This window comes from Phalacrocorax carbo, chromosome 15, assembly GCF_963921805.1.
Source record: "Phalacrocorax carbo chromosome 15, bPhaCar2.1, whole genome shotgun sequence".
Lineage (NCBI taxonomy): Eukaryota > Metazoa > Chordata > Aves > Suliformes > Phalacrocoracidae > Phalacrocorax > Phalacrocorax carbo.
In genome coordinates this window covers 11807661-11827278 of record NC_087527.1, presented here as the reverse complement: position 1 = coordinate 11827278, position 19618 = coordinate 11807661, and the positions used below count along the sequence as shown (strand labels likewise).

Here is a 19618-nt window from a genome sequence, read left to right as displayed (position 1 = left end):
AAGTAAATTAGAATATTAATAGCGCTATCTCCATTTTGAAAGTGTTATATCCAAAAGAGAGATTAGCCACTTATAAAACTCCATGCAGTTATAATTTAACATAATGCAAGTCCCTGCTGCGTTCTCAGCTAGTACTAACGCGATGAAATAAGAAAAAGAAAATTTAGGAAGTTTTCCATAACACTAGGGTATGCCATGCTATTGAACTTTCAATATAAGATACAGAAAATCCTCACTGCTTGAACGATTTCAATTGGAATGAAACAATATTCAAAACAAAGTGCCTCAATCAGTTTCCACAACAGAGTAACGAGGTAAAAAAAAAACAAATAAACAAGCACACTTGTAAACAAGTGTAACAAGCAAAACAAGGATGTATCACATCACTGTGGTATAAAGAAGAGCAGAACCAAAGCAGGTGCTGCACCAACCCACGGATGCACAACTGCGTTTGCATTCGTGTTCAAACACTACTCAGGTACCTAAAACTCTGGTAACTCCACGCACCTTTAACATCTGCTCACGTTCAATACTATCTTGCACATATGTACTTCTTGTGCAAACAGGTCAACCCTCTAGCTGTGCATCCTTAAACTCCTTTTCAGGACTTACTGGATTCTGTATTTCCAGGTTCCTTGATTCTTGTCTTAGTTCATGGCTAATATGAAACTGAGGATTCCCACTTATCTCTGCATTACACAATAAAGTAAATCTGTCCAATTACATTCGCTTTTATGCTCTGATTCAAGGAAAAAATTTTTAAAAATAATTTTTAAAAAATCTTACTTCAAGCTCATGAATACCTCCTATTGGCTATAAAGAGGCTTAAGCACATGCATTAGCACTTCACTGAAAAGAGGTCATTTCCTGAAAGGAATATATATATACACTCGGGATTTACTTATGTAAATATGATTTCACACACATACTCTCCACCTAGGGAGCAGGCATCCAATAATTGGTATGTAAAACATGTGCTTGTACCTAAACGCAAGAGCACTTTTACATGCTGACTTTTTATACATCCTGGTCTGACTAGAGGCATGGCTTAAATTAAATGCCAAGCTTCTTTCTTGAGATTGAATGAATTAACATTATTAGCCAGATAATAACCACAGCATAATGGCAGACTGAAGCCTAAGGCAACATTTCAGGAGAGTTTTCTTAGAAATTCAGGCCTGATAGGAGATGTTAATGAGTTCAGAGAAGTAAATATAGCTCTTTAAATAGCAAATGACAACTTGTCTATAATAGTAAGTTTCTCAGCACATTTACAAACCTTTTCGCTTGTGAGCTATAAAGTGACTTTCATTTAGTTGGACTTCAGCTCTCAAGAACAATCGCTATCCTAACACACCAACAAAAAGAGTGCAAATACACAAGGGGAGCGCAAATGAAATGCTTGTTAAGGCCTCACAAGGAAACCATACAAACACCTTATTTAATAAGTTTAATTAACCAGCTCTTTTCTAAATCATACTGTGCCCAGCAATGCCGAGAGGCAAATTCCCTGCTCAGAAGCTCTGCTTTTCTTCCCTGAAGGAAAGCAATATTTCCTCTTTTATTCTTGAGGAGCACAGCCCAGAAGCCCCCAGCAGCTGCTGCTCGCGGTGGCACCACGACTGACTATTTTACAGCATGGCTGAGTCAATGCTGACCCAGGTTCCAGCAGAGAGAAATGGCTTAACGAGGTCGGGTTGTTTATAACCTCTCACTGTAGCACTTTCTCCCACCCTTAAGCAGCAGCATAACCTATGTGTTTCTCTTACAAAAACATGTTCAGATAGAAAACGCCCACATATCAGTGCCCAGCTCAACATATTAAGTCCAAACACTTATTGGAGAAGACACATTTGTGGCTGTCAAAGCTGCACGGCAGAAGAGACACGCTGCCCCAGAAAAACGCCAGACCCCCCTCACAAGTCTTAATCTCGTGCAGTCTCTGAAGGTGAGCGCCAGGCTAATATAATTCCCACCTCCAGGCTGCGGCAACCAAAACAGAAACCCGTATTTTAGATTCTTCACATCAGCGCTTTCAGAGCATGTCGAGTCACTGGGATGGCCATTCATTTTAATGTACTATATTAAAATGACCGGCATTAAGAGGCCATGCAATTTTCTGCCAAGTACTTTGTTTTCCCAACTGATCGGGGGGGTGGGGGGGTGAAGTCCCTTTACAAATTGCTACCGATTCCACCCTTGCTTCACTCTTGAGATACTTCTGCGTATCTCATGGCTGCCTCTACAACCAACTACCCTGGGAGAGAGGTTGGCAGGACTGGACCAAACTAAACAGTGAAGTCTTTTATTAGTAATCTTCTTATGTCAGTCAAACAGCACCACTAATACCAACAGGATAAAAGGCAAACATATTTTTTTTTTTATTCCCAGGGATGACAACAGCAGCAGGAATGGCAGAGAGCTTAACAAGTTTCCATCCCCCGCCCCCCAGGGGGGGAAGCATATATTTTTAGAAAACATCCACAACTATCACGGTCTGAGCAAGAAAACAAGGAGTGCTGCGACATGGCAGTCACCTACTATTCTGCACAGAAATCCCTGGTTGGATCACGCCCGATTTGTATTCCTGAATCACTTCAGAGAAGATCTGCCTTTGTCAAAGGGACTCCGTGATCACAAAAGTTCAGCGATGAGAAACAACAGCCGATCATTCAAATGACCTCTCTGCTGAGACAAACCTGTTCCCCAGCCGCCCCTTTAACCAAGATAACGAGCATCTTGCCCAGTGCAGGTAGCAGGGCTTCTCTCCAGTCTCGGGAGCTACCACTGCACAGTTCTAATATAATTTAAAGGACGCTATTCCCAAATACTGTCATTGTGCTCCTGGTGCCTCTGACAGCCTTCACTGCTCCCCATATTCCGTTCCAAGCCGGCACTGGGACACCCCCTCCAGCGGAGGGGATCCCTTTAGCACAAGGCAAGGATTCAGATGCGTTTGTAAATACCAGCATCGCTGAGCGGAAAGAAAAAAAAAAAAGGAAACTTTCCCTGTTTCTCATTTTAGCCAAATGCAAGTTTGCAAGGTTTCCTACCATTTAAATGAACAGGAGAATAAAAAGGGAGGGGGGGAGAAGCGAAATTTTAAAACAGCAGAGAGACAGAGGCAGGATTTAAAGGAAAAGAAGAGGCAAGGGGGAAGAAGGAGGGAGGAATAACTCAGTCCACACGCCGCTCCGGTGGAAAACAAGACGCTTGCTTAGGACGGAGTTCAAGCCTCCGCCCGAGGAGCCGCAAACGCGCCCGGCGCAGCCTGCGGCGATCAACTGGTGACCCGGCTCGCTCCGACCCGGCGCCCCGGGCGGCTCCCCCCGACCGCCAAGTGCCTCCCCGCTTACCTCCGCAGAGCAGGGCTCCGAGGAGCAGGCTGACAGCCGGGCGGCGGGGCCCGCCGCGCCGGGCGGCCCCCGCCATGCCGAGGAGACGGGGACGGGTCCCGGGCGCGGCTGCGGGGGGCTCCGCCGGCGCCGCTAGCTCTGCCCGCCCGCCGCCCGCCGCGGGCGCGCCATGGCCCAGCTCCGCGGGCACACCTCGCTCCGGAGCGCCGCTCGGCCCCGCGGCGGGCTCCCGCCCGCGCCGGCCCCGCGCCCTCCCCTCAGCCCCGCACGCCCCCGCCTCCCCTCCGCGCCCTGCCCTAGCGCCGGCGGGGGCGGGCCGGCGGGGCAGCGCCCATGGCGGGCTGAGGCGGACGGGGCGCCCCGGCACCGCCGCGCTCCCCCGGGCAGAACTTTTCAAGCGGGCGAGGAAAGGGCGGGGGAAAAGGTCCCGGAGCCGGCGGGGCTGGGGCTGGGCCGGGCCGTCCCCCCGCTACACCCGAGCGCCCTCGGCTCCAGCCGGCTCCGCTCCCCAGCCTTTATCTGGGGGCCGCCGGCAGCGGCGCGCACACACGCTGTTCCCTCTGAGGGGGAAGGGGGGGGGGGGGGGGGGGCCGCGGAGCCGGCGGCGGGGAGGGGGCGGGGGGAGCCCTACCTACGGCCGCCCCCCGCGCGGGGCGGGAGGCGCCGAGGGAGCCTCTGTGAGGGGACGGGAGCTCGCGCGGGGCGGCCCCGGGCAGGGGGAGCCGCCGCCGGTGCCCTGGCGCCGAGCGCCCCGCCGGAGGAGGCTGAGGAGGTGAGACGGCCGCTCTGAGCGCCCGGGATGCGAAGGGAGGGCGGACTCCCGCAAAGCCGACACGGGGTGTGGGGGGGAGCCCTGCCCGGGGTGCGGGCGGCGCAGGGGGGCGCCGAGGTGAGGAGAGGGGCCCGCAGCCGAGCTGGCGCTGGGGAGCGGAGACGCTCCCCCCGAGTGAGGGAGCACCACTGCCCTCACCGCCCCGCTGCTGGTTTCCCAAGTGCTGCTGCAAATCGGCCTATATTAAAACGGAAAACCAAAAGAGAAGAGCCTTACCAGGACAGGACTCTACTGTGTGCTCATGCTTCCCTCCAGAGGGAAGCCCGCTGCAAGCCCTAACGCGAGGAGAGCAGCTTGGCCCACCTGCGTGTCACCCAGCTCCAGCCCTGCCCTTGCCTCCTCATCGCCTTGGTTTTACTTTTCCTCCTGCGTGCTTCTTCAGTTCCATCTCCTAAACATAAGTCACAGGCCATATCTTTATTCCTATTCACTTACTTGAATGCTGTCACTTGGGTATCCTGGATAATGCCAGCTGGCATCTCTCCCACCTTCTTGTGGCAAAAAAAAAATAATGTAAATTTTTATGGCCCAACAGCAAATATACTTCTAATAATCTTCACTACAGCTGTGGCATACAGCAACCAAGGTGCAGTTTAGTAAGAACTGAGCACTTGAACTATTTAGAGTAATAATTATTGAGTACAGAAATCACCTAAGCAGGGGAAAAAAAAACTCCACCCACCTTAAAATGCAGCAATGCCTTAAAATGGTGATTTCTTTCCCAACCTGCTGCTTTTATCCTGAGAAATTAGGCTCTGATCCTTCAGGCAGATACTCACAGCCAGTCCTCTGTGGCTGGCTAATCAAGCAAAGTCAGTGAGGGTCTCTCCACCTGGGGTTAGTTACTGAAACAGGTGTCAGAGTTCATCATTAGCTATTACCCTAAATAAAGTGAGTAAAAGATATTGTGGCTGATTCTAAAAAGCCTATTGTTCATGCAAGATAGTATTTCCAGTTTGATAAGCCAAGCTGAGTCAAGAAAGACTGCCTTAACATGGAGGTTTCTGATGAGGATCTGAGAGAACTTTGTCAGGAGTATGCTTTGTATTGTTGTGGTTTACATGATTTTATTCTCAGTAGCAGCTAATTCAAATGTGGAAAAAGGGTATCATATCGATGCAATTTTAACAATTTTTCTCACAAGAATGTAAAGAAGCATTTCTCAGTGAAAGCCTCATTCAAAAATGTGTAACAGCTTCAGTCTCTTCTGCTTGATTGTAAATTCTGCTAGGCACTACAAATACTTGTTAGAGGAGTTTAAATAGGAGAACCCAGCAGTCAACAGTAAAACACAGCAGCTAACACACATTTATGTCCTGCACTTGAATCTTTAGATAATGTGTGTATGCAATCCATCTGATTTATAAGAGAAAGCAGATACAGTGAAGACAAATGCTACTTATTTCCAAGGCAACTTTTACTAAGGGACCAAAACCCAATCTTATCATCCTTCATAAACTATCAACATTTATCTTCTTTGCATTGTGAAGAAAATTTCAATACGATATAAATTAGATGGTACATGAGATTATTTGGAAATACTGACAAGTAGGCTGTGTCCTGTTCATCAGGTCTGAACTGGAGTGTGTTGTTTGCATATTGGCACGTGCTCTGAAGAAAGTTTCAGAATTGCACATAGAACCCATTGGCAGAGACTTTAATGAGTAACAAGTAGAAGTCAGATAACAAGGTGATAAATATGGTAAAGGAGTTTGGGCAGACTTGTCGTTGTACATACAATATTTCAGTGCCAGAACTTTCAATAGAAGCTATGCGTAAGATGATTTGTTTAGGCTGGCATTTTCAAAGGAGTTAAATACACAAATCACACTCAAATTCAAAGAACCTGCCTTAATTTATTTCTTAATGCGTTATAATTAAAGTAGGGGTTGCTGTGAACAGTTTGTAACAACTGTACAATTAACACCCAGCACAAAAACAGAGGAGGGGTGTGTTTGAAGGCAAGGGAGAGTATATATGGAGTCCTGAAAAAGGAAACTGTAACATTAAAATTTAAAAACATGGAAAATGTCGTTACCTACTTTTGAAACTGTCCAAATAATGTCTCTAAACATGTAAGCAAAGGCATTCTGTATATGTCAAACTATATCTAATCCTGAATCTGTTTGGATTTTTGTGATCTTTTATTGCTCCAGAGTGGTTTTGTATATTTAAAGTTAGGTTCTGACATTTTATTCATGTTGATTATTGTGCTACTCCTCAGATTATCCAGTTGAAGTCAAGTAGCTTAGTTTGCAGAAACTATGTAACGTGAATGGATATGAATTTAGTCCTAAGAGTTCAATTCTGTTCTCACTAAAGTTTATAGAAATTTTATCCCCAAGTCCAGGTCTTACCTTCTGAAAGGGTTACTCAAGTGAGTAAGGAGAATTCGTTAGGTATGTTTGTTTGCGGTGGCTTTTACTACTAGCTTAGCCCCAGACTTCAGCACATCCTAGTAATGATGCATTAAGATCCTAGTAATGATGTGTCAAGGTATTTGTCTTGAATACAGGGAATTAATAGTATGAACTTTGTTTTGAATAGTATGTAACTTAACTTTGGCACAATTTGTCACAACATAGGTTTTGTCACAATGTTTTTGTTGTAAATATTTCATCAGCCGATACTTTTAATGTAGTCACATGACCTTGCTTCTCCAAAGGAATCTCAGGAGTTTAACTGTTGAAGTCTTTACGGGTTCTTGTGACTTGAAATGGGAAAAACTGACATATTCAGTCTTACATGTAGCATATTCCCTGCAGTAAGTGTAAGGAAATAAGGGACATGCTCAGAAACAGATAGAGTGACAGTGGGCCAAAGTTGATTTCTTAGGGTCAGTCAGCCTCCTGAAATTTTCAGAAGTACCTTACAGTGTAGATTAGACTGAAAATGCAACCTGCACTGAGGTCTCTCACAACCAGCTCTCTTTATTTTGCCAGCCGCAGTGCTGAAGTCACATGCCAATTCACTGACCCAATGGTAAAAAACTGAAAGCAGAAAAAAAATATTCCATCAAACGAAAGCTCATCTTGCCACGTTCAGAGAGCAATTGATAGCGGAACTCTCCAACCCGTATGCAGGCAGTCAGCATTTTGTGCCGTGTTTTGTCGATGCGCCTGCTGCATCCATGCAGAGGTTCTGTATGCTGAATATATCTCACCAACATTTCTCAGGTGAAAACATGATAATATACTTTGAGGATAACATATTTTGTAGGTGATTTAATGTTACAATAGGTACTTACAGCTATCCAAATCGCTATTTGTTGCTAGAGAATGAAAAAGCTATAAAGTTGCCTTATACTGAGCATGGGGATGTATAACATTCATCCTAAAATGGAAAATAGGTGAAGTACAAGATTTGCGCATGTTTTTCTTGCTGTGAAAATATGGGGGCTTTAAGGCAGAAAAAAAAAACCAACCAAATTTTGTGCTACATAGGCTTTCAATAACAAAAAATTAAAAACATGTCAACCAACCCTAAGCCTGGACTGGAAGCAAAAGTGTGTCAGAGGAACCTGATAGAACTTTAGAAAATGGGTTTTGGGATTGTGATGTTGCCAGCAATTTAGCGCTCATTACACAAGTGAGTATAATAGACATTACAGCCTGGAGCCTTGATTTTAATCATTCTGTAATGAAAACTAGTCTTTGACCATTGCTGTGTAAGCTAGCCCAAGACATAGATTGTCCTTGATACACGTGGGTGGGTCTGGATGTGGTCATTTAGCACTACGTCTGCTACTCGAAGGCCCACTTAACTTGTTCTCTGTTCTTGCTTGCCACGTATTGTCATCCTCGGCACTGCATCGTACAGATGACTCAGTCTTTCTGTATGACCTTAGACAAGTCACCTACAGTATCCCTCAATGTCCTCATATGTATAATGGGATAACGGCACCAAAGAGTTTCATCAAGTGCATGGAGACGTAGGGGAAAAAAGCTACATAGGTATTCTACCATTCTTTAAAATTAATAGGACTAGTTGAATAAATAGCGTTCTCATTTAATGTATGCCTCTCTGCTCACTTATATGTACTCTTTCAGAATTATACTTTACTTAACTCGTTTTCTTTAAATACAGATTTTTTTAATCGTTGGGATGTGATTGTGGCCAGGTCACTACAAGTGCCCGTACCGAAACTGCATTCTGTATTGTTCCATGTGTACAAGATTCCAACAGAAAGAAGGGGAGAGGGGTGCACCCAAATTCTGCCAGAGATCTGAAGTCACATGAAGAAATAGAGTGAAAAAATGTTCAGCATTCAGTTTTATCCCATGCTTCTAGCGGGGTGCAGTATCATCTCTCTTCTGTCTTCTGTGCTTTGTTTCGCAGTTAGGAGTATTGCCATTTAAAGTGATTTTATTATACTTCAGTGTCAGCATTTATCCTTGAAATAGAGATATAACTTGTATCTCTTACAGTTATTCATTTGTGCTGCATGCAGACAGCATGGCATAGGTTTATATTCAGTACATCTGAAATGTATCTTTCTACCACAATGCCTGGCATTGTCATCTTTTTGGTTGACAAATATTTTTAACAAGGACTTAGGATCACAAGATACCATTATTTGCAACAGGAACCAGCTCACCTTGTCCTAGTTATTACACTCATGACCATAAGCGATGTACGCCATACATAACTATTGCATGGATCAAAAAATTGGGGTGCCGTGGGTGCGTACCCCTCAATTTTAGATCTGAAGAGATGGCTTTTTTTGACCACAAGTCAATTCCTCAAAATACAGCTAAGCATATGAAAAACCAGCAGATATTCAAATCACTGATATCAAAGGGATTAATCATGTGGCCTTCCATCCTACCATTTGACACCACTACCAAAATGAGGTAAATTTTGGTAACAATGGAGACAAAATGCCATGTGGCTCACATGGTTTTAGGTACTTATTGTCTAGTTCTGTTCACAGATAATTCAGTAAAACAAGGGGAGTATCTTTTCTCTGACTCCTCCCTTTGCCAGGTCTGTCAGTGAGAAGCTTCACGGAAGCAGGTCCAGGAAAGCAACTATGAGGCAAAGGGCATTTCCTTTAAAATGGGGCACTTGATAAAAAGCATATAGGGATCTGTGAATCTTTTCAACATTTTAATTTCTGGTTGCAAAGGCTTCACCTGATGCATCAGCTTTGGGAAAACCATGCCATTAGCTAGATGCAAATTTAATTTTCTGCACTTATATTAAAAAATTGCTCTATGTGCATGCAAAAGCTTTTCCAAAATTTTCAATAACTGAAATTTTTCAAGTGTCTGACCTTTTTTCCTCAATGTGCTAAGAATCTCTGTAATAACACTAGCTGTGCTGGGTCAGACCAAAGGTTCCCCTAGCTTGTTCCTGGCATCGGCCAAAACCAGAAGCCTTGGGAAGAGTACGAGAGGGCAAGTGTGTGGTGACAGTCCTTTCCCAGGCTCTGAAGATTTGAAGCTCAGAGAATTCCTGAGCCAACAACTGTATCTTTGTCTTTGATGGTTTTCTCTTTCCTGAATTTCTCCAATTGTTTTTGAGCCCGTCTACGTTTTTGAGCATCCACAGATCTGATATCTGTTCTACAGCCAAACACCAGTGGTTTTATACATAAATAATGATGTCACCTTCCTTAATTTTTTTAATTCCAAAATTGTGATAGCTATATCCTAATGGTCAGATTTTCAAGATGTCCGTACTTGTAGAAAGCATTCAAATTACCAGTAATGTTTGGGACTATTAGCTTCCAGAGACATAAAATGCAGATAGAACTTCATATGTGGAAGGCTAATGTGAGCAGAATTTGAACAGAGCCGAGACTAAATATTTGTTTACTGAAATCCCTGGCAGTGATGTTTCTTTTCTTTGTTTCTTTGTTTTATCCAAGTATTATAACCTGAGACTACACAGTCTTGGGAAGGACTGTGACGGACTAATTACAATCTCTAGATCCTGTTGCAATACAAGTCTATAAGCCAATAATGCCTGTGCCTTAGGTAGCATGTCTCACGTGGGTATACTGTTGCATTTGCATATATGAATAACCTTTGGAACAATTTATCCACAAGTGTTTCTGATCCCTCTTATTCCTTCTCTTACATTTGTATACATAAAATAAATCAAAGTATCTTGATAAACTTTACATATATATACACACTGTGGATTGCTCTGGTATGTATTCTGTGATGTGAATTAGTTGTCTTAATATGTACCTGCTAACTTAAGGAACAGAAATTCTGTCAGATACAGTACATTTCAAAGGTGTTTGTCACTTTGCTACCGCATATTTTGATTTGCTGGAGGTTAAGGCTTGGAAACGCTCAGGACACATCTGTTGCAGGTTGCATTCTGAAAAAGAATAACCTCTTCAAAGCGCTGTGCCCAGGATAAATTGCTAATCCAGGTGAACCCCTTGACACTTAGCTTGAGTTCAACCGTTACTTTGAACACGTGGTAACAATTATTAGACTCTGAAGTTGTATTCGACAAGCCGGATCTGTTGGGACTGCGCATGTGAGTGGTCACATTGATACCGTATTCTCGGGCAGTCGTAACTGAGGTGACAGCGGCTGAGCCGGAGCTAAGAGAAATATCTTTTTAAGGAGGCTTTAAGCTTTGCATTCTGCCGAGTGAGGTTTGTCCCAAGGGTCTGGACGGCAGGAGTCCAGGTGGCCGTCGCAGGGCGAGCAGTGCCCCCTCGCGCATCTCCCGGCGGGCGGCGGGAGCTGGGGGGGCTTGCTGGTTTTTCCGAGGCGTCTGGTGCTCAGGAGCAGCAGGAAAGCGCCAGGTCTCATTAATGTGCATACAGCTAAACAATATTCGGATCGTTCTCTGATCGTGATGGATTATTTGGTCATAACAAGCATATTATCCTTGCTTAATGAATGGAACATGCCGCTTCTTCCTAGCCATTGTCAGCCTTTGATGCGGTACAATTAGCAGAGGTTCTCATTTAATTACCTAGCATAATAGGACCTGAAACGCTGGAATTCAATCTTTCATATAACTACTGCTTTTCAACAGTCCCCTAGGCTAATGAGGATAATGTTCCAACCTGATGTATATTATTTATAAAGAAAACATTGCAAAACAAATACAGTCTTACAGGAGCATAATACTTCAAATTGCTTTAGGAGCTCTTTGATTACTGCGGGCAATAACTGTTGTAAATTGGTGAAGATGCAATTAAACGGTCCTAGTTAAAAATTAATAATAATCTAGCGAGGGGTAAGAATTTTCAGGTGTTACTTCTGCCTCTCCTTTTTTTCCTAATCAAATGAAGGAAACTGACAACAAATAGATTTGTAACGACATTTTAGATGCAGCTGCTTTTAATAATAAGAATGCTGACTCTTGCCTGTGTTAGGAGAGATTTAAAAAAAAAAAACAGAACTAGGGAAGTATTAAAAAACCAGTTTAGGCATCTAATGGGTTAAGATAGCTGTGTAAACTAATTTTGAGGAACATATGCACGTGTTGCAGAAACTCCTGCAGCCTTTTGGCATGTCTGAAGACTTTATTCTATATTTTGATTTGCATATTTACTTTCAAATACTTCCTCTAAGTGCCTAAACCATATAATAAAATGAAGCGTTTGTAGAACTAAGCCATACTTTGTGACTGTCTCCAGAAAATGAAAACTTTCAAATTCACTTCACTCTACAGTGTTCATTGTTCAGCCTTTTTATTATACATTAATTAATTAGTACGCATGCAACAGACTACAAAGTTCTTCTACCAGGGCATTCCAGTTCTCTGCAGAAACACTGAAATCACCTCAGATATGACTCTTATGTCTCAGGGCTCATGTTAGATAGCTTCCGGAGGTCTCTCTCAATCTAAACTACTCTATGATTCTATTTCATTGTTTATGTGAACCTGAAGGTCACCAAGTTACTTTAACAAGAAGAAGAAAAAGAAGAGAGTGATAGCCGTCCATGCAGAGGTCTCAGTAAATACGTGTCCAGACTCATTTACATGAACATCAGGGCAGAAACAGAAGGAACCTGGTTGTATTTAGATTTGCAAGTGCCACCAATCCCATAGAAATCACTGCCATTGAGAGCTTTAGAGAAGCAGGTCATTGGATCAATGGACTGCAGTCAGCCCTGAACATTTCGTGCAGAAACCATCATCACCATCGCTGTAATGAGACTTTTAATTAAAAATGAAAGGCAGTATGACTCTACAGAAGAGCCACAGACTATTTATTATGTTCTCATTAAATATTTGTGGTCTGAAGACCACAGTTCAGCAGCCTCTGACATCCACAGAGTTAGGCTGTACACTTCATAACATCCCCTGGATCAATAGGAACTCATGAGGGAGTGTGTAAGTCTGTCTGCACTTCCCTCCTTAGGAGCAGATACATCAGACTTTGTGGTTACGAAAAGCAGCTCAGTTTCCTGAAGTGATGTGTTTTATTTAGATTGAGCAGATCAAGGCAGAAAGCTCTCCGCGTAACTCTTCTGTCAGCATTCACTGCTGTTGTGAACATCTTTGCCAACAGGAGTTAGTAGAGAAGAAACCTGAAGATGCCCAAAGAGGAGCAGATTGAGCTCCTAGCTCTGTGGCTAATCTTTGATGTTCCAGGCTGCATCCATTCAGCTAATTGTAAGACTTCTAAGTGATAGTTTAACAGGGCCCATGTGCAAAGCAGACATCCTTGTTTTTAACCTTTGAATGACAAAGATAAATCACGCTATCAGAACAGGAGGACTTCTGCCTGTGGTACTGAGGTGGAAATTTGGCATTTTAGGCTGAGAATTTGTCTTTCAATTGAACTATGGCTGACACATTTAATGCCAGAAATAGAGTGTACATGAAATCATTTTTGCCTGCTAACTCAAAAAGCAGCTTTATAAAGACTCATGAATGAGCTTTTTTAAGCTTCCTTGATTTTACTGTCTGCTCAAAAATCTAGACTTAAGGCTGACATGATGATTTATATAATATCAGGAACGTTGTTCCTCCTCCCCTCTCACCCCCGCATTCACAAAGTAGGAGTTGTCCAAATTTCCATAACTGTGCTCAAGCAACATGTATTAACCTAAATTAAAACTGCTCAATGAGACGACGTTACATTTTGCCTACATTGCCATCAGAAGTAGCTAGGGGGTAAGAACAGTTAACAGTTAAATTACGGTTTGCAGCAGAGATAATTAAATGGCATAAATAATGAACAATAATGTAAAGGTAAATCACGAATTTCATCAATTTCTTAATTAATGCAAGGCCAAAGAGATAGTCAATACAACTGCAAGACAGCAATTTTTAAATTGCCTTTATGAATAGGGGCAATGTCTGTGGAGCTCCTTACCACAGACACCATTAGGGGAAGAGATTAGTACTATTAAAAAAAATGGGAGATTTATATTGATGACATCTGAAATTACAATAGTAGCATTTTCAGAAATTTTATAAGCCCTTATTCATCAGAGTATTAGCTACCTTTTAACCAAATAAATTAAGGAACTCTGTTTTTTGGCAAATTATCTTGTAACCATATACAACTATTTCTCATGCCGTACTTTGAAGCAGACACAAGATGGTATATCCGAAGAACCTCTCCGTCAATGACTTCTTAAGTTCATAATAACTGAAAAAATAGTTCATTAAAAATAACAAAAAAAAGATATCATTTCCTGGCTTTTAATAGCTAATTTCATTTATAAATCTAGCATTTAATTGAATCAGTAGTCAACTGCATTAATCTGAATCCCTTGCTGCAGCTGCTTCTAAGAGGGGTGAACATACGAGGGCATTTGCTGCTCTTTCCTGATTTTATTATGAGGCTTCATTTAATACTACACATGACAGCATACTAGAATACTTTGTTTTTATTGTCAGTACAATAGAAACATTTTTAATATTAAAACTTTATTTTTATTTTTATTATCTATATTGTAGTATCTATAAACATACGTATTATTACATATTATTTTAGTAGTCTTTGATTATTAAATCATCATATCACATTGGTACCTACAGGTTGACATACCCCGTTTGTCCTAGGTGGGGTACAAAACTGGGTTCGAGAAGCCTTGGGCACAAAAGCTTGCAATCAGCAGCACAGGAACTGGACTTCTCTGCTATTTTCTGCTAAGGCGGCATGTGTTGTACTTTCAAAACAATCAGTGTTCTGATTTCAAATATCAACGGCATTTTCTTGTCCAAAACACAGTAACTTTCATCCAGAGGAAGTAAAATCAACGGCATGCTTGTAACCTGTCTGTAAATAACATGCCTGTATCTCCTGTGCAGGACTTCTCTCCCCCTGTTCTGTGGGATGTTTTTGCTTGGGGGAATAGGCAGTAGAAATTTTCCATGCCCCTTCCTTTCTCCGTAGAAGGTAACAGTGTCAATCTTGTTCGCCAAATCATCTATAAAATCCACCTCCTGACTTACAAGGACAGTAGTAGGTCTGTAGTGTTCACCCTCTCCTAGAATATCAGTTAGCGGGCATTTGCCATTTAATTCACCAAAGGTTAGAGTGTTCTTTCTTTCTGATTGGTGACAATGATTTAAACATCATGTTCTGCTGAATTTCCTATGCTCACTGTTTGGATGAGCAAACCAAACCAGACACTGATCTTGGTTTATTGCTTTGCCCACCATTCTTAGCGACTCACATTGTATTAATTTGAAAGGTTTGATAAAAAGGCAGCTTCAAAAAAGGCTTCAGCATCTCAGTTCCATTTGGGTACCAAATTAAGAGAACCTGGACGTTAGTTCCTCTGTGAAACCGTTCACTACTTTATAGGAAGTAACAGCTTTTCCTTACCCTACAGCGTACTGCTGAGATTCTGTGGTGAAGCCTGCAGGTACTGTAGCAGCTAGGGCTAGTTATAAATTTCAGATGAAGAAACAGTGGGAAGAGAGCATGATTACCTTTAATCTTCTTCCAGTTTCATTTCTCAGCCTTAGCAATTGTCAACACTAAAGACAGTCATTTCAAAATTCTGCACATGCTTTGTTCCGAGACCAAAAATCAGTCATGTTATGAAGTAAGAGTTTTATTTAATGCAGATTGAATCTGAAGTGCTAGGAATATCAGAACTGTATTTCAGTGAACCGGTTCAATGTATCTGATATTAACAGAAGAGAAAAAAAATCCACTGCTCAAGCTATCATTGTGCAGTTTGAGCATTTAGATAGCTGCTTAATATAAATAACACCAATCCCATAAAATAGCCATATGAGAGAAAGGAAATTTTATTTGGTTTAATTTATGATAGTGAAAAGTGCCTATACCTTTTAAGACATTCTGACTGAGGTTAATATTACCTACAGTGCCTTATTAAGAAGCTTAATGGCAATTCAAAGTGAGAAGCTATTCAGACTCAATGGTAGTTAAGTACTTTCTTCTAGGTCAGGCTTTTAATTGGCTCTAACGGTGGAAAAAAAAGGGTAGAAGATATTAAGAGAGAGGAAGAACTTTGGTGCATTGACTGAGTGAACAGACAGAGCAATAGATTAAAGTCAAAAAGAAAAAACACTGGTTTACGCTGGAGATAGTAGTAGGTGGTGAGGTATCTGCAGGGAAACAAGTTTCTCAGCTGTGTACGAGCTGTATGAATAAAGAGAAGACTAATTAAGTCTGCAGCGAGTGGTGTTTGTTCATAGCAGGAAGATTAAGACAGTCTCCTGAATTTCAGACCTATAGAATTACTGTATTATCATCTAAAGCAAAGGATGCATAGTCCAAGTATGTCTTCAGTGTGTCTCCTTTAGAGGTTGTTACTGTGTACAGGACTAAGCCTTTCCTTTGTAAGACCCTGGCACACACTGAAGCTGCTGAGCGTGGCTGGCTCTCAGCAAGCGCCCAGAGCCACCAAGTGGGCAGCTGCCTTCAGCAACAGGTTGCTGGTTGCTGGAGGTGCAGCAGAAGACCCCAGCCCAGCCACCTGCTTTGGTTCCGCCATGTAGCTGTTGCTGCAGCAGGAGGAAAGTTCAGACTGGGTGAGTGGTGGGGACTAGTCCCACGAAGGAAGGCAGAAGGGCTGGCTCCTCCTTGCAGCTGCAACAGTCACTGTCTCCTCCCCTCACATCTTGCAGAACAGCGGGTCTAATACCCCACGGCCTTATTTCCCACCATATTTCTGTACCGGCTTCACTGCTTTTCTTTACCTCCTCACTGCATGTCCCTCCTAGTTCCCTTCCACTCAGGTTGGTGTTCATTGGCCCCCCCCCCACTAAAATGATTCAGCTCACATGAGCAGCAGAAGAAAAAAAAGCTGATAAAGAAAATGCAAGTACTGTTCTGCTTGGCTGACAAATCAAATCAGTGCAGCGAAGAGTCCGAAAAAGCACCATAGCCAGTGCAAGGGAGACACAGCTGTGAGCAGGCAGATGAGAAGACAGAAGCAGTGAAGAAGGGAAGAAGAAATGGGTCTGTCCCTTTCAGGTACAGCAAGTTGTTAGGCTGCCTCAGCAGTACTGTGGAACTGTACCCCAGGGCACCAGGAAAGGTCAAAAGAGTCCCCTCTGCAACTATTATAATGGACTGATGTAACCGTTGGCAGCAGTGTGTCAGCAGTTCACAAATCCAGATGGAGAGCAAATTAGTTAGGATATTAATTGTCAATTTTTTTCATAGTTCTTGTTCTTTTTCTGATTTCAGAGTTAAGTGAGAGAAATGTTTTCATCTCTCCTAATTGGATTCAGGACAGTAGCTGAAACAAGAGAAGTTTCCTCTTAGGAGGGGTCTCTTTACTGTGCATTCCAGGTGCCTGTTCATTTCTCTTTTGATCATGGGAATGTTTTACTTTAACTTTCATAAACAAACATTTGCCTTAGATAATATAAAGAAGCCTTCGAGTATTACGAAAGCACATTCCAGCACTACAGAGCACTGTGAATGGTCACATTTACAAGGTCAAGCATTCTTGCCAAAAGACCAAAGAGACATATATTATTTAAACAGAGAAACAAAGGGTGAAAGGGCTCAGGCCATTGAAAAGGCTATTGTCTCTCTTTCAAGGGACTGCAGAGTTTAGTTTATGAAACAGAAATCAGATCAGACCGAGATCGAGCCAGATGGCTTTGCCACCTGACAAGGTTAGGTGATCTGTCTGACCTTGTGAGGAACCCGGAGTGAGTGGAAAATAATGCCCACTTGCCACTTGCTCCTAAAAAGGGTTTTTAAACAATGGTGAAAACCTAACGTGTCAGCTATGCAGCTTACACCGCTAGAACTAACGGAAGGATAATTTTACTGACCTGCTATGTTTTTTCCATTATTTCCATGAATCACACAGCAGAGGGCCCTGTAGTACAGCTGCAGATAAAGAATGTTATTTTATAAAGCTCCATTCATTTTCTGATACTGAGGTACTTGTTTTAAGCAACTGGAGGCTTGCTTGTATTTGTCCGTATGCAGTTGTTTTCTGTCATGTCGGAAACACCAGCCATTAGTAAAATGATGAGCGAACACAGTTTTATTATATTAACATTCATGACTCGAACAAATAATAATTTCTGGCTGAGGGAATTCAAACTAATAACAGCTTCTCTAATAATTCATGTAGTCTTTTACACCCCTGCAGACTATACACAGTGTGTTACAATATCAGAATAGTGCGATTATTCCACCTTACCCCACAGTATAAAGGTACAAAAAGGAGAGGGGTTTTGGAGTAACGCAGTGACAAATCAAAAGTGGGCTGGAAGAACTAGCAAAATACTTTTACAAAAAGCTGTGCAAACATATGGACTAATTTATCAAATACTGTATCCGAAACAACTTCTGACTTGTGTCCCAGGACTGGAATTTTACAAAGCTTGTTACTACCAGAGAGGTTACAAAATGTTCTTTCCTGTATTAATAGGAAAAATGTGAAGAGGCTAAAATGGTCCAAATCTGAAGTTTCAAGTCTTGCTTTGGAACACTGGTTCCCAAAGTTTCCATGCTATGATCAGTCAAATTATGTTCAAGGCCCATTTTTGTTCAGCCACACAGAGCTGCTGTGGTCATGTGAGCCCTTGCTGTAATCTTTGGGGTGAAAAACTGTGGGCTTAACAAATTAGAGGGTAAAGGACTCGAAAAAGGGCAGAAGAGGGTCATAAATAGATGCACCAAATGTCTGAACCATAACCAGTGGGCCAGTGGAGTTCCTGTTCAGACCATCCATGAGCAGAGATGAGAGTCTAATGCAGACATTACATACTTCTTCAAGATTTGGCCAAGAAAATTAACTTGGGGCTGTTGTGTACTCTTTTTAAGGAGAAGGGAAAGGATGATGTGGAGAAAGGAGCTAGATGTAAAGAGGTAATGCTCCTCCTACCTACACAGGATAGCAGTTTAGACTTACTCTTATCTGGACTTTAAAGGTTCTGGGGGTATTTTTAACCTGAACACCTGGGAAATGACCTCATACTGTCCCAGTATGAGGACATGCAAGTACCTTGGTACATGCAAGTACCAAATTCAAAGGTCGCATGTCGAGTTCTGGTAGCCGGTTGTACCTCAATGAAGGAGTATTAATAATCTGTGATTCTCTTTTTCTTCCTTGCAATTTCCTTTTTTTTTGTTGTTGCACAACCAGAAACTTCTCTTCCAGATTTCTTTTCCAGATCTTCCTTTCCATCTATAGAGAGCTTCCACATTCCAGATCTTGTTTGTGTTAGCATCTAAGTTTGCAGTTTATCTCCTATGATGCACTCAACACCCCGCGGTCTGATTCACTGCATGTAGTTGCATCCATAAGCTTAGCTTTAATGCCTTTAGTGTCATCATACTATCATCCCTATGAATTTTTATTAAAGAAACACAGAAAACTTCCATATGCATCTGGCAACAGAAAAGAATGACGCTAGTAAATACTGACGTGATCTTGCATCCTGATAAAGTTTGTAAAGGTGCATTAAGAAAAAAAATATGACTAAAGTCAACAAGAACAAATGCAATATATTGTATCCAAAGAGCTCCTGCAGACAGAGTATGTGAAACAATATGAAAATACTGGTGCTGATATTCTGCTACTATGGGACGAAGTAAAAATGAAGCTTCCATTGTAATATTGAATATCTTGTTGGTATGGTAAGTGTTAGACTTCATTAAAACTGAAGTGAATCGTTACAGTCTTTGGATAGTGGGGAAAAGGACAAAAACAATTTCATCATTGCATTAATGAATTTTTTAAAATCTTTGTGCTGACACATTTCCACTTTAAAGATGTTGGTTTGGGATCTAAGAAAACGAGATTACTCATAGGTTAGGATCTCTACTGTGTGAGTAGGTATGGTATAAACATTATTAAATCTTACTGACATCTCTTATTTTCTTCTACTGAAATGGTCCTGATCAAGAATGAGGTCCCACTTTAGCTGGCAGTTGCCATGTTGAGGTTACAGCCTAACTGAAAAAAGGAAAAAGTAGAGGAGGAGCAGGGAAGTAAAGTACCTTCTAGAAGATCACACAGTGTGACGTGTGACAGATAAAACC

At 42.1% G+C, this 19618-nt stretch overlaps 1 protein-coding gene across 1 annotated transcript in view; it reads right to left on the bottom strand.

Moving 5' to 3' along the window:
• Positions 1-3928, bottom strand: part of TMEM132C (transmembrane protein 132C) — a 227589-nt gene extending 223661 nt beyond the window's left edge. Inside the window, exon 1 of the mRNA XM_064466398.1 lies at positions 3357-3928. Coding sequence (XP_064322468.1) covers positions 3357-3432 — 76 coding nt within the window. The 5' untranslated portion in view covers positions 3433-3928. The remainder of the gene's footprint in view (positions 1-3356) is intronic.
• Positions 3929-19618: the final 15690 nt, after the last annotated feature.